At 45.0% G+C, this 15926-nt stretch overlaps 1 protein-coding gene across 1 annotated transcript in view; it reads left to right on the forward strand.

Moving 5' to 3' along the window:
* Positions 1–15668, forward strand: part of HSD17B2 (hydroxysteroid 17-beta dehydrogenase 2) — a 73414-nt gene extending 57746 nt beyond the window's left edge. Inside the window, exons 4-5 of the mRNA XM_032324194.1 lie at positions 12659–12796; positions 15229–15668. Of these exons, the coding sequence (XP_032180085.1) occupies positions 12659–12796; positions 15229–15572 (482 nt within the window). The 3' untranslated portion in view covers positions 15573–15668. The remainder of the gene's footprint in view (positions 1–12658; positions 12797–15228) is intronic.
* The last annotated feature ends 258 nt before the right edge of the window (positions 15669–15926 follow it).

Here is a 15926-nt window from a genome sequence, read left to right on the forward strand (position 1 = left end):
GGACTGTGGGCAGAAAGAGCTACTGCCCCCACAAAACTCATTTTATTTTATTTTTTTAAAAAGATTTTATTTATTTATTCGATAGACAGAGATCACAAGCAGGCAGGGAGAGAGGAGGAAGCAGGCTCCTCACTGAGCAGAGAGCCCGATGCGGGGCTCGATCCCAGGACCCTGAGATCACGACCTGAGCCGAAGGCAGAGGCTTAACCCACTGAGCCACCCAAGGGCCCCACAAAACTCATTTTAATGCAAACCCTTTTAGATGCTTCTTTTCTTCTCCCCAAGTTCTTCAGCTGCTAACCCCCTCTCCTTTGGTTGCATTTCCCCCTCCTCCTGCTGGTTCCACAATCTTTCCTCCTTCATCTTTTTAAGGTTCATCCGTCTTGTAAGAATGTATCACAACTCCATTCCTTCCTAGAGCTGAGCAGTTTCCCACCGCATGGACAGGCCACATTTTGTTTACGCATTCATCAGTGGACGGACATGGGGTTGTTTCTACTTCTTCGCTATTGTGAGTAACGTGGCAACGAACATTCACGTGCCAGTGTTTGTGAGCTCATGGAAAATTCTAAGAGTTAGCCATTACTATCACTTTCTGGGACCTTGGGTGTCAGCTGAAGCTCTTTGCACTTAGATTTTTTTTTTTTTTAATCTCCTCAGAGAGAGTTAATGAGGATAAAGACTGAACCTACTCATAGGACCGTTGTGACCATTGGAACTGATGTCAAAATACTCAGAACCCCGGGCACCTGGGTGGCTCAGTGGGTTAAGCTGCTGCCTTCGGCTCAGGTCATGATCACAGGGTCCTGGGATCGAGTCCCGCATCGGGCTCTCTGCTTGGCAGGGAGCCTGCTTCCGCCTCTCTCTCTTTCTGCCTGCCTCTCTGCCTACTTGTGATCTCTCTCTGTCAAGTAGATAAATCTTAAAAAAAAAAAATACTCAGAACCCAGTCTCTGGCCTGTAGTGGATATCTAATAAATATTAATAATAGTTAAGAAGCATTCCTTGGGCTTCAGGCATTTGTTGGGTATTACCAGATAAATGATCCCCCAAACTCTGCATAGCTGTGAAAACCGAGGTGCAGAAGAGTTATGTGAGTGGCCCTGCAGCTAGACCTGGAATTTGGACTTTGGCCTCATGTTCTTACTTATTAAGCCTCAGCCTCCTCTGCGGATTCCGCTGGGGCAGGTGTTACCACCATGCCAACCACAAGCCCAAGAGCCTCAACGGATCTTCTCGCAAAGGTAGCACCCCCCACCATCTTCCTCCTCCTACCAGCCCCACTGCTGGACGCTCACTCCGGCTTCACTCCCGTTCCCAGGAGGGAGTAAGGTCACAGAGCCTCCCTCTAAATCTGGTCCTGCGGATGGCAAGTTGAAGAGGAACCAGGGCAGGGAAGAAACACATCTCCTTTAAATTCTTTTCTAGGAGACACCCAGAAGGCTCAACTGCATTATGAATACACCCTTCCCTCCGGCATCTCCCATCCCCGAAGAAAGGAACAAGAAACAGGCAGAGAGAAAGACAACAGGCAGCTATGCAGGTAGAATCAGATTTCAAAGAGGAGAGGAAGCCAGCCACGCCGGCACGGAGACAGATTGGCCAGGTTTTGAAACTGTCTTTACCATGGGCAGTGGAGGGACCCAGACCGAGGTCCTGAGCCCCAGGTGGACGTGTCCTCAAAGGACGATGGGCGGAGGAACCGCCGCTTCTTAGGGCTGTGGTAACACCACGTGCAATGACACAGACATGACAAGACATGACACCTGGCAGGTGGCAGGCTTGAGGGGCTTTTCTGGGGAAACGCTGGCCGTTTGTGTGCCCGAGGCTTTCTAGCCTGCCACATCCTGGCTCCGCTCCTGACGGTGACACTGAGTTACCTTCCATCCTGCTGCTCCCTGGCCCTCACTCGCCCCTGGGCAGACAACGCCCACTGGTCCCCTCAGTCCACACCTGCTCTGGGAGAACCTTAACCCCGCCAGTGTGCGTAACATCCCTCTCACAGAAATGGAATAGCTCTTTCACCCAAATCCCTGCCAGGCAGCTGGATAAATATTTAAGCAAGTCTGGGAGGAATTGGGAGGTGGCTCTGATTGATTGTACAAAGGGCAGTGGAAAAATCTCTGAGCCGTCTAAAAGCCTTTTCTGGCCAGTTTTCCTCTTCAACTGCAGAGTAAACAGTTGCAAGCTGTGCTTGAACAAGAAGGGCTGAAAACAAACAGGTGAAAACAACTCTGGCCTCGGGGGTTGTGAGCTGGTCGTGGTTTGAATCCTGTTCTGCTGTTAGTAGCTGGGTGGCCACAGGCAGGTCACTGCCCTTCTCCAAGAGTCCATTTTATCATCTGTCCATGACAGGCTGACGTGGCCTTTGAGTCTAGGGCTGCAGTTTCTCAGCCCCGGTAGTACTGATATCTGGGGAGAGGTGAAGTCTTTCCATGCGGGGACGCCTGATACACTCAGGAGGTTGAGGAGTGACTCAGTGTTCTCCACCCAGTGGATGCAAGAAGGCCCATCCCTGGTGATGACAAATCTTCAGATGTTGCCCCAGGTCTCCTTGAGGGAGGGGTGTGTGTGTGTGTGCGCGCGCGCGCGCAAAATCACTCTTAGTTGAGAACCTCTGGTCTTGGCTGGAGATTTATTTCATTTATTTTTTTTTTAAAGATTTTATTTATTTATTTGCCAGAGAAAAAGAGCACAAGTAGGCAGAGTGGCAGGCAGAGGGAGAGGGAGAAGCAGGCTCCCTGCTCATCAGGGAGCCCAATGTGGGGCTCATCCCAGGACGATTGTGACCTGAACTGAAGGCAGACGCATAACAACTGAGCCACCCAGGCACCCCTTTACAGGAGATATAAATGCATTTTGGGTTCTGAGTGCTTAGAAGTATAGCTACTGGTGCATAAGAAGTACCCTAGTAATGAGATGTCTCTACCGAGAGACAGAAATAGTTGCCCACCCCCGCCCCCATCAAGCAATTGAAAATGCACTAAAATTACTTTACACCACAAGTGAGTGGCCCGAGAGATTCTTACAAGTCTATAAATTATAGCGATCCCATAGAATTCACAGTTCCAGCCTTCAGCGAAGTCCTACTTAGTCCCGGGAAGTTGACTTTGGGATCAATCCTGAACTTCGTGCCTTAAGGAAATCATCTGGCAAAACATTTAGCTGGTCGTTCTGTGCCTCACTGATGTAACAGGAGGCCAAAGCGGAGATTTGCTCCCCTAAAACTCTCACGGAATCCCCAGGGCTTGCGGAGGGCAAGGCAAGGAGGTAGAACCAGACTGAGTGAACTTCTCTGTGCTGAGTTGTCTTAGATGCTCGCACATGGCTAAAGTCATTGAACTCTAATGGGGGTGGGATGTAGATCTTAGTTCCTTCTCTAGATCAAGCACACTAGCCTGGGGTCGCCCAGCCCATGAGCTATAGTCAGTGGTGGAAACTGGGTTTGCCTGTTTTACTCCAAGTTCTATGTTCCTCTCACTTTTCCAGACTGTCCAACAAGAATATGCTAGATAAACGGGGCATTAAAAACAGACCCCAACTCCCGCAAATTGAAATGATGATTAGGGAGTGTTAACAACTTAGGGATGTTTCCTTTACCGGTGCTTCTCAAACACCAAGGTGTGTGGGATCACCTGGGGATCTTATTAAAATGCACAATTCAACTGAGGAGACTTAATTGGTGGAAGATTTTGCATTTCTACAACTAGTTTCTGAGTGGATGCTACTGGTCCCTGGACAACTTTTTCAAATTTCAGATGCATTAGAATCACCAGGAGGGCTTCTTAAAAACAACTGAAGGCAATCAAAACAGCGAGATAGCATTTCATATCCACTGGGACGGCTACAAAACCCAAAATGGAACAAAACCCAGGAAACAACACTTGTGGCAAGGGTGTGCAGACACTGGAACACTCACGAGTTGCTGTGAGTAAAGCGTAAAATGACCCAGCCTCAATGGAAACACTTGGCAGTTCCTTAACAACTTAAACACGGAATTACCATATGACCCAGCAATGCGACTCCTACATACACTCAAGAGAACAGAAAACAGGTGTGCAAACAAAAACCTGTTCACGGATGTTTATAGCGTTCCTTATTCATAACAGAGGCAGAAACAACCCAAATGTTCATCAACTAATGAAATGATAAGCAAAAATGTCATATATCCATATAGTGGGATATTACAAATTCATAAAAATGAATGAAGCCCTGACATGTGGTAGAGAAACGAATGAACCTTGAAAAGATTATGGTAAGTGACAGAAACCAGACCCAAAAAGCCACGTATTGGATGATCCTATTTATATGAAGTGTCCAAAAGAGGCCAGTCCAGAGAGATGGAGAGAAAATTAGTATTTATCGGGGGCAGGAGGAGAGGGAATAAGAAGCGGCTACTTCGTGGCTAGGGTTTTCTTCCTTTCTTTTCTACCTCCCCAAGCCCCTCTCTCTTCCTTTCCTCCCTCCCTTCCTATCTGCCCCTCAAGGTTATTTATTTGAGAGAGAGCAAGCCAGTGGTTGAGTATGGCAGGGAGGGGCAGAGGGAGAGGGAGAGAGAAACTTAAGCAGATTCCATGCTGAGCGTAGAGCCTGATGCGGGGCTGAACTGGGGGCTTGGCTCAGGCTTCTCCCAAGGCTTGCTCTCATGACCCTAAGGTCAGGACACTGAGATCACGACCTGACCCCTGAAACCAAGAGCCAGATGCTTAACCAACTGTGTCCCTAATGCTTATAGGGTTTTCTTTTGCAGCAATGAGAATGAGCTAGATACAAGTGATGGTTACATGGTTGTGAATATCTATATATACATATATATAACATATTATATATATTATATCTTATATCTATATATATCTTATATCTATATCTATATAGATATATATATCTATCTTATAATCTATCTATATATATATATATACTTTAAGATTTTTACTTATTTATTGGACACAGAGAGAGATCACAAGTAGGCAGAGCAGCAAGCAGAGAGAGGGGAAAGCAGACTCCCTGCCGTGCAGAGAGCCCAATGCGGGGCTTGATTCCAGGACCCTGAGATCATGACCTGAGCCGAAGGCAGAGGCTTAACCCATTGAGCCACCCAGGCGCCCCACATGGTATTGTGAATATACTGAAATGCCTCTGAATTGTGTACCTTAAAAAGGTTATATGGTGGATTTTATGTCATCTATATTTTAGCACAATAAGAAAAAAACCTGTGCCCACTCCCAGATTTCTGATTCAATAGCTCTGGGAGTGGGACCAGAGGATTTGCCTTCTAACAGCTTCTGGGCTGCTCCTGGTTTCCAACTTTGAGTAACAAGGTCCCAAACTTTGACTTTGATATTCAAATGGTTTGTCACATCCCCAGGGACTATTGGATTACAAGGAACAACCAAATACTATCAGTTTCAAATTTCTGCCTATCATGCCTAAAGGAGATTAACAAACCTGCCTCTCTTGGAGCCATGGGCTCGGTCTGTATTTTCAGCTTGGGAAAGCTCAATAAGGCAATGGACCTTGTTACTGGAGTTGACTCTAGATGACCTTGAAGGAGGGAGAAACTGGCTAGGAGCCCTCATTTACATTTTCCTAAAATGAGGTCATCTGAATTCTGGTTTAGGAAGTTCTTAGAGAATGAGACAGCTGCTGCGGGCATGGGACTTTGGGACCCCTTGTTATTAAATAACAAAAATTCAACCGAGCAAATTTCGAAGACCTAATTGGCTTTATTCACTGATTCATGAGTCAGGCAGCACCCCAACCAGCAAGTAAAGCAGAGCTCTGAAGAACTGTACAAAACGGAAGGTTTTTATAGGAAGGAGGGTGGGGCATGGAGATTATTAGCAGAAGAAAGGATTGTTTCAGATAAATTCACTTTCCCTGAGAGGGAAGAGCAGAGGGTCTTATCAAGACTTCATCTTCCTGGGGCGCCTGAGTGGCGCAGTGGATTAAGCCTCTGCCTTCGGCTCGGGTCATGATCCCAGGGTCCTGAGATCCAGCCCTGCATCAGGCTCTCTGCTCAGCGGGGAGCCTGCTTCCCCCTCTCCCTCTGCCTGCCTCTCTGCCTACTTGTGATCTCTGTCAAATAAATAAATGAAATTAAAAAAAAAAAAAAAACAACATAAAACATTTCTTTAAAAAAAAAAAAAAAGACTTCATTTTCCTTCTGGGGTGGTGGTGGGGGAAATGGAGACAGATTACCTCATTGTTGTTGACCAGAAAACTCCTGACCGACCCAGTTAAGACAGTCAGGCATTTCCTGGAAGAAACTTATACTCCTCCTGCCTCAAGCATTTGTGAGTTCACTGCAATTTATAAGGACATTTAATTTTATCTACATTTCCTCTGCTTTTGTTTCCCACATCAGAAAGAGTCCATAGGTCTGTCCGTGGTTGGTTAAAATAAGTCCCATTCTTGACTGGGTAAGTAAGTCACCCCAAGTATTTATTTAGAATAGGCTACTTTGAGTCTGTTGTGGGGGAACCTAACATTCAATTTTGATATATCCTAAGCAAGTACTGTGCTAAGGGCAAAGTTTTGTTTTTACATTAGCCGCATCTGTGATGGGGGTATGCAGGGGATGGAGTGAGAAATGATATAGTGTTGGAATTTAGGTGAGGTTGGGTGGGGTGAGGTCCTGAGTGGATGGCCAAGGAAGAATTCTGGAGACAAGACTTTGGTGCAAAAAGGTGGTTTTATTAAAGCGCAGGGACAGGACCCATGGGCAGATGTTGTGAGGGGTGGCTGATCCTATGCTTCGGAGTTGGCGGAGGTAAGGAAAAGGGAGGTGTTATAAGGATTTTCCTATGCTAAAGACAACCTCCAAGATACTAGAGGTCTTGCCTTTGTCAATTTCAGGTTGTTTTTCCTTCTAGCAAGGTATTAACATTAAGAGAGTTGGGATCTTCCTGGAGGAATGTCCCACATATCCCAGCCAGGAGGGAGGTGGGGTGGGATGGGTGTTTGTGGGGTTTGTGGGGTGAAAGGAGTATATTTTAATATTTTGTTTTGTCCTCAGTCTGCCTTCTGCTCCCTCATCAGGAAAGAAGTACACTGTCACTTTAAATGTGGTTGCAGCCTTGGCAGAAGTTTCTAAAGCTCTAGCTTGTCCCGGAGGATTTCTCATCCTTTAAGATTTCAAATAAGCCAGGCCTTACTTTTTGACCTCCAGTGCCAAACTTCAAAAACTTAAATTTTCAGTTTGTTTGTTTTTTACAAAAAAAAAAAAAAAAAAAAAAAAATTTTTTTTTTGGTAAAAAAATCTTTACCAAATTTTTACCAAAATTTTAGGAGACTTCATGGACCTTTGTTCAGCCAAAGACCTACATGGGACCTGAGCAATTCTCCCTTGTTAAGCCTGTCTTAAAATGGAGTATATATATATATATATATTTTAACTTTATTTGGAAATAATCATAGATTCACAGGAAGTTGCAAGGATTTGTACAGGGAAGTCCTGTTTACCCCTCACCTCACCTCCACTCATAACATCTTGCATAACCATAGAATATCAAAACCATGTGTTGTGGCACAGCCACTCTGGAAAACAATATAGAGTTTCCTCAAAAAGTTAAACATAGAACTATCTTATGACCCAGCAATTGCACTACTAGATAGTTATCCAAAGGATGCAAACGTGGTGATTAAAAGGGGCACCTGCACCGTGGTGTTTGTAGCAGTAACGTCCACAAGAGCCCAAGCAGAGAAAGATCTCAGATTTCCATCAACAGAGGAGTGGATAAGAACATGTGGGGTGTGTGTGTGTGTGTGTAATATTACTCAGTCATCAAAAAGAATGAAATCTTGCCACTTGCAACGGCATGGATAGAACTAGAGGGTATTATGCTAAACGAAATAAGTCAATCAGAGAAAGACAAAGACCATATGATTTCCCTCGTGTGAAATTTAAGAAACAAAACAGATGAACATAGGGGAAGGAAAGGGAAAAAAAAATGAGACAAAAGCAGAGAAGGAGACAAACCGCAAGACTCTTAACTCTAGGAAACAAACAGGGGTGGCTGGGGGGATGGGCAGTAAAGATGCCCGCCCCACTATGGAATGAGCACTGGCTGTTGTCTACAACCGATGCATCACTAAATTCTACCTCTGAAACGGATAATACAGCCTGTATTAATTAAATTAACTTTAAATGTAAAGAGCCATGTAACAGACATTGCTGCCGCGCACAGAATTTCTCAGATTTCACCGGTTAGACCTGCGGTCCCTTACGTGTGCAGTTCCCATCAGAGGGATCCTCCAAGATACCCCTTTATAGCCACAGCCACTCCCTCACCCCATTCCCAGCCCTGACAACCATGACACTGTTCCCCGTCTCTATAATGTTATCTCAAGAATGATCTATAAATGAAACCTACAGTATGCAACCTTTTGAGACTGGCTTTCACTCAACTGATTTGAAAGGAGTATCTTTTGATCCAGGTTTATACAGCTCAAAAAAACTCCCCTTCTTCCAGCATAACATTAGGAAGTTTCTTTCATTCCAGTTCCCAAAACACAACACATCTTTCCCCCCAACATCTGTGAGATTTAAATCAAGGGTAAACACTGCCAGCTCTCTATCCAACCTCTGGGATCACATGCGCCTTCTACAGCCAAAAAAACGATGAGGTTTTTTTCAGATCTCAAGCTGGTATTAGCATTTACATGTCCAGAGGATAGAAATACACGGAAGATTTTCAGAAATGTTCTCTAGAAGTGTTTAACAACCCTGCCTGCACATTAGAATCACCTGGGGGAGCTTTTTAAACATTCCCATGCCTATGATGAACCACAGACCAATTAAATCACATGGGAATGTGAGGGAGGAATAGATTTTTTTTTTTTAAAGCTCCCCAGGCAGTTCTGATTACTAAGTATGAAAACTATTGCTCTAAAACAATTAGCTGCAATAGATGGTCGCAAAATTTGGGGCCACAGGAGTAAATCAGGTTTACCCCGGGGGAATGTGGGAACGCCACAAAAGCCCAGGCTCCTTCCTCCTTGAAGGACCCTGACCTCTGGGTGCTTCATTAGCTCCCCAGGTGATTCTGATACTCACCCAAGTTGAGAACCACTGACTCCCAACCCTCCAAACACTGTCCTCACACTGAAACCACCTACAGAGTTTTATTTAAATACTGATGTTCGGGTCCCACTGCCAGAATTTTTTTATTTCATCGCTCTAGGGTAGGACCTGGGTATTAGTTGTGTGTGTGTGTGTGTGTGTGTGTGTGTGTGTGTGTGTGTGTTTTCATGTCCCCAAGGTGATTCTACTGTACCTACAGAGTTATATATCTTGGGTCTGGAGTGAAAAAACAAAATTTAAAAATAAGCATGAAGTGTACATTCGTCTCTCTGAGCATTCCGGTTTTATTTAAGGTCAGCTAGTGGAAGAGTATGTAAATTTCCAAGACTTAGCCTTCTTGGAATGAATTTAAATTTAAAGAACCACGTAACAGATATTGCTGCCGTGTACAAAACTTCTCAGATTTCACTGGTTGTATCTGCGGTCACTTACGTGTGTGGTTCCTGTAACTACTAACACAGTCAGGACACAGAACTTCATGGAATTACATCAGTACTCTGGATGGTCATTAAAGCTATAGCCCAAACATTTACAAAGGGTTGTGCGTTCCTTACCAGTTCTCCCACGTCCCCATAGATAAGCCCTCTATTTTGGAAGTCAAGTTTTCCCCTAGAAATAGAAAGAAACTTACCAAGTTCTTGGCAACCTCGTCCCTTGCTGCCTTCTGGCAATAGAATCTTAACCTGAATGGAGCAAAAGCAGAAATTACAAATCTAACAGGACAGGCAATGAGGGAGTGCAAAGGGCCAGGAAGGGAGCATGCTCTGAGACCCTGTGAGGCTCGTGGTCAGTGAGACGTGGACGTCTGCACTTCCTTCATCTCATGCCCCCAGGAATCTTAGACATTACTAGGAAATGGTAACAGCAAGGTTGAATCTATGAGGTTGAACCTTACAGAATGCCCATTCTGTAGGTCGGAAATGGTCTAATAATGCCAGTTGCACAGGGTTCAAGATCATACAAAAGACAAATGTGTCTTAAATGTTTGGTCCAAAGCATGTTTTTTGTTTAGACTGATTATCTGAAATATGATAAATTCTTACCACCTGTCGTATCATCCATAATGCTGTAGGTCACTATGCAAGCACGTGTTCAGAAATATGTGACCCAAGCCGTAATGTAATGGCTCAAGGCTTAGCATTCCAAAGAATCGCTTGGATTGGTTTAAACTGCAAATTCAGATTCAGTAGATCTAGGGCGGGTCCTAGAAATCCATCAAGTTCCGCTGGGAGAGTCTGAAACAGGTGCACTTGGTTCTCTAAGAAACACCAAACATATGGAGCCGTTTGGGCTACTGAGAAAGGCTATCTGAAAACCGTAAGTAGCCTTAATGTGAGAAAGCTCTTACGGGGGGGGGGGGGGGGGGGCGCGGAGGCTGACTGTACCAGGCACTCTTCTGGAATTTGAACCTAGGAAGACTGGCTCCAAAATGAGCTCTTCAACATGGCCTTCTGCTAACCGACATGGCAGCCAGCCAAGCTCCCCTCATCTGTAAAAATCGTGGAGAAGTGAGAATGGCGGGATTCTGCAAACTAGGCTGAAAATTAGAACAAGCTGCTTTAACTTCTTAGGTCTTTCTCACCAGAGGGAACACAAGCTGGGTTTGGAACTCTTAACATTTTGTGAAACTAAAACTTTAAAGACAATCAGCTGGGGTGCTTGGGTGGCTCAGTCAATTAAGGGTCAAGCTCTTGATCTCAGGAGTGTGAGTTCAAGCCCTGAGTTGGGCGCCAGGTTGGGTGTGGAGCCTACTTAAAAAAGAATCAGCTGGTTATTGGAGGCAATATAGGAAACACTGTATTGGTTTGTTGGTTTGTTTGTTTTGGGTTCTCCCCTACTCCCCCCAATTTAATGTTTTATGCCAGAGGGTATATTGAAATTTCATCAGTGAAGCCCGAGGACTCTTAAGTGACTGGATCAAACCTCAAGCTACTGAAACAGAAGATAGAAAAGGAATTTATTAGATCACCGACTGACTGGAACTAAGTCTTTTTTTTTTTTTTTTAAGAGATTTTATTTATTTGACAGGAACACAGCAGGAGAGGGAACACAAGCTATGGGAGAGGGAGAGGAGAAGCAGGCTCCCCGCCAAGCAGGGAGCCCCATGTGGGGCTCAATCCCGGATCCCGGGATCCCAGGATCATGACCTGAGCTGAAGGCAGATGCTTAAGGACTGAGCCACCCAGGCGCCCCGACCGGAACTGAGTCTTACGATGGGATCATCATAGCTCTCCCCACACCTCCACTCCTGCTTCCCTTCGCAAACCCCCGCGTACAATCTTTGCTCTGCCTTTCTTGCTCTTCCACTTTCCTCCACTTCCCTTCTCCAATGGGGTAGCAGAAATGACCCCTGGAAGTTCCGGTTTTCCACCATTACCATACTTACATAGCCAGGAATAAACCATAAAGTCATCTCCCTTCCGCCATCACCGGGACTCTGGCTGGCCTGAGGTCACGCGCTCAGCCCCACCCTGATGGGCTGCTCCAGGAAATGGAGCACTGGGATTGGCCCATCTGCCCCTCTCAGTGCGAAAGATCCAGGAATCGATCATCTTCCTACAAAAACAGGGAGGTAAGGAGGAGCATTTCCCCAAACAAAATTATATAAGCCCAACCAACATTTTTATAATCATTTAAAAATCATTTATAGTCATTTAAAAATAAGGGAGATAATTGAATTATTCTAGGTCTCTCTTCTTTAATGCCTATGCTCTACCCATGTCCCCCCCAACAAGTTTTACTGGGATAGAGTTGACATGTAACATTGTATTAGTTTCCTTCAGCTTCTCCTGGCTTCTAAGCTAAGTGTGGTCCAGTACCCCCACTCCCAGCCCCAGCTCGCCCTCCTAGAATAAGACCCTTCCTACTCCCTCGTACAGAGATGCCCCCATGGTTCCCTATGGTGTGCCTTACTCCTTGTTTTGACAAGTATTCGAGCCAATCTGTTCAACTACGGGTGCTGGAATTGGCTGACCTGTGCCCCCTCCTCCAGATAGGTCCACCCAGAACCTTAGTACAGTGGTTGGCCAAACCGGAAGATCAGAGGCTGAGGCACACTCTATCTCACCTGATTCACATTTAGCTTAGACTGACCTTGGTTTGTCTTTGGACCAGCTGTGATGGAGCTGCCGTGGAAGGCAGAAGCAAGGGACGCCAGGCAATGGTTGTAACCCATGGCACGTAGGCACTAACCTGGGTGCAGAGGGCTCTTGCCTGCCCTTTACCTGCCTTAGTCACCACTGATACCAGCTCCTGGCATGCAGTAGGTCCTGTTTAAACACTTAAAGGATTGGGGCGCCTGAGTGGCTCGGTCGGTTAAGTGTCTGCCTTCAGCTCAGATCCCAGGGTCCTGGGATCAATCCCCTTATCAGGCTCCTTGTTTGGCAGGGAGCCTGCTTCTCCCTCTCCCTCAGCCTGCCATACCCCCTGCTTGTGCCCTCACGCTCTCTGTCAAATAAATAAATAAATAAAATCTAAAGACAAAACAAACAAACAAAAAAACCCAAAAAACCCACTCAGTGGATGAATAAATGAAAACATCAGACCTGATTTTTTTTTCTCTCATTATTCCCATAGGAGGGGTCCCAATGGAAAAGCTGGCAGCCTATAGCGCATCCAAGGCGGCTCTGACCATGTTCTCAGCAGTCATGAGACAAGAGCTTTCCAAATGGGGAGTTAAAGTCTCTGTCATCCAGCCTGGAGGCTTCAGAACGAGTAGGTGTCTAAGCCCAAGAGCCCCTCAATGTTCACCTGAAAGGAGTGCTGAGGGTCCTTTGGGTGTGGTTTTGGAATATAGATGAAATTTGGTGGGTTGGGGTCTGGAGCCGATGGCCAAGAAAGAATTCTTAAGCTGTCTCTGAGGCAAAAACCGTGTTTTCATTAAAGCACAAAGATAGGACCTGTGGGCAGAAAGAGCTGTTGCACTGGGTTTGTGAGGGGTGACGGACAGTATGCTCGGGAGTTGGGGGAGGTAAGGAAAAGGGAGGTTTCATAAGGATTTTCCTATGCTAAAGAGGACCTCCAAGATACTGGAGGTCTTGCCATTATCAATTTCAGGTTGTTTTTCCTTCTAGTAAGGCATTAACACGAAGAGAGTTGGGATCTTCCTGGAGGAATGTCCCACACATCTCAGCCAGGAGTGGGGAGGGCAGGTAGGAAGAAAACTGAGGCTCACAGAAGTTAAGAGCCACAGAGGTGGTACAAGTCGGAGATGAGAGTTAGATCCAGGTCACCCTCAGAATGTCGTTGTGTGTGGCCCCAGAGTAGCAGGGCGTGGGTTTGTGGGTGTCAAAAGTGGCAGACGAAGGTTGACAAAAGTCTGGTGGCTTTGTCATCAAGAAAGAGAGCTTTGGGGACTCTGCACAGAGTACCTACAGAAGCGGTTACAAAGTCCATGAGGTGTTTAGAGAAGGAGGAAATAGAGAGGAAAGGAATCCCTCAGCCTGGGAAAGCAGAGACTGGGGAAGAGTTAGCCGGAGGAATGACAGTTCACACAACATGTTGTTCAAGACCCAGAAGTCTTTAGAGTAATTGTCAGGGTAACCGTTTCTTTAATGTAATGTGGTCTTCTGCCTTCATGGATAGAACCGAGAAATTGAAATCTGTTTGCATTTCTGTTGAGTATAATTGGATGTCACTGGTTTACATTTCACACCCAAGCTCCCCCACAGACCTGATATCCTTGAGTCACCCAAGCTGGTAAACCAAAGCTCATCCCACAGCAGTCCCAGAGCAATCACACACTTTGCTGGAGGGAGCCTGGGGTACTGCCAACTTTCTGTAAAGTAATCTGGCAGTAGGTGTTGAAATCCAAAATGCAAGTACCTTTTGATTAGCTAATCACATTGGGGCTGTCGCACACCTAACAACAGTGAAATACAAAAGGATGTATTGTGCAGGGGTATTTACGGCAGCATCCCCGAACTGCTGAAACTTAGGAAGGACTGCAAAATCCTGTGATAGAGAATTGGTTGTCTCAAAGCTGTTCAGCAGGAACTTCTGCTGCTCTGGTTTAAATCTGTAGCCAGTGACTATCAGAGGCAGGTCTGTGATTTATTCCTAAGCAAACAATCAAATCTTTGGAAAACATGTCTAGTTTGGTTTCTGTTTGTTCCTGGTAATATAAAATTAAGCCAAAGCTTTCTACGTGTGTATATGTTTGTATGAACAAGGAGGGAATATAGAAGCACCCACAAAACTGTAAAATACCTGAGAGGAGATTAATTTTACAAACATGTATGTGCCCTTATCTACTTTGTTTATTCATAGGCATTGCTACTATATTTTAAGGTAAATGTATATACAATTAAATTATACATGATAGGCAACCATTGCTTCTACATTAAATGCTTAAATATTTAATCACATATAACTTATATGTTAAAATTTAAATGTATATTTAAAGGTGTACTTATTATATATTCTTCAAAATTATCTTTATTAGATAGCTAAGATGATAGTCAACATCGTATATTTAATTTTATACATGGAAGTAGGTGCGAGTTCTAGATTAAAGATTATATAGAGATGGATATATGGGTACACCTATATGTGCATATATGGCTTATATATGTCATATTGTATATGTTACATTTTATATTGTTTGTGATAATCATGAACATGGACGTCATAGAATGTTTGTGGCAGCACTATTTGTAAGGATCCCAAATTGGAAACAACCCAAAGACCCATCATAGTCTAGTGGACAGATAATTTATGGCACGTTTGCACAATGGAAACTCTAATGAAGGGAATGACCACACAGTACACAGAGGACTCTCACAGTGTACTGTATGATTCCATTTACATAATGTCCAAATCCAGGTAAAACTGCTCTATTCTGTTAACTGGGACAGTGGCTTTTGGGAAGGGGCCTGTGAGTCACGGTTGGTTTGCCTTCTTGTTCTGCTGCTGGTTGCCTGGGCTCTTCAGTTTGTGGAAACCCAGTCATGTGTGATCGTTTCTGTATGCATGTTGAAAAAATATATTAAATACCATTTAAAGTACATTAAAAAAAAAAAAGGTGTTTGGGAACTCCCATCTTTCCCAACAGAAGCCAATCACAAGGGCCTGCTTCCCCGGTAGGGGTCAGACATGCCCGATCTGGCGTCCCCAGGATCTGAGCCTCCCTTCTTCTCACATCACAGATATCGCAGGCACCAGTGAAGTGTGGAGCAAGCATGAGAAGGACATCCTGGACCACCTTACCTCCGATGTGCAGGAGGACTACGGCCAGGACTATATCCTTCAGCAACGCAACTATCTTAAGCTCATCAACACGAAGGCCAATGCAGATATGTCCCCTGTGCTCCTGGACATCCGACATGCTGTGTCTGCTAAGAGCCCCTTTGCCTTTTATGCGCCAGGGGCAATGGCTTATTCCTTGCTCTGCTTGGTTTCCTTTAGTCCTACTGGTGTATTTGATTATTTTAGCAAAAAACTGTGTGGCTTTGGAGGGGGCATGCCCAGAGCGCTAAGAAGGCCTAACTGAAGAATAAGGCACATGGGCAAATATGCGGGAAGTGTTATTCTTGGAACATAAGGGCAACTTGAACTTCCCATTAAAGTTGTGGTTTCCTACCTTGCATTCCCTGTGAATTCTGTTGGTTGAATAGGACTTAGTGGTGAGAAGGCTGGTGGCTGGAGATGACCACCATGAAAGGTGGTACCCTGCTCTGCACGGATACATTTCAGATATCCTCTCATCTAGTTCTCCTTAGAGAACCAAGGTAGGTATCTCCACCCTAACTTAACAGGTAAAGGAATTAAAGATCAGAGACGGTAAGTTGCTAGTTCATTGTTGCTAGCAAAAGGTGGTTAGAATGGAAACCCAGGTTGTACTCTG

This window comes from Mustela erminea, chromosome 19, assembly GCF_009829155.1.
Source record: "Mustela erminea isolate mMusErm1 chromosome 19, mMusErm1.Pri, whole genome shotgun sequence".
Lineage (NCBI taxonomy): Eukaryota > Metazoa > Chordata > Mammalia > Carnivora > Mustelidae > Mustela > Mustela erminea.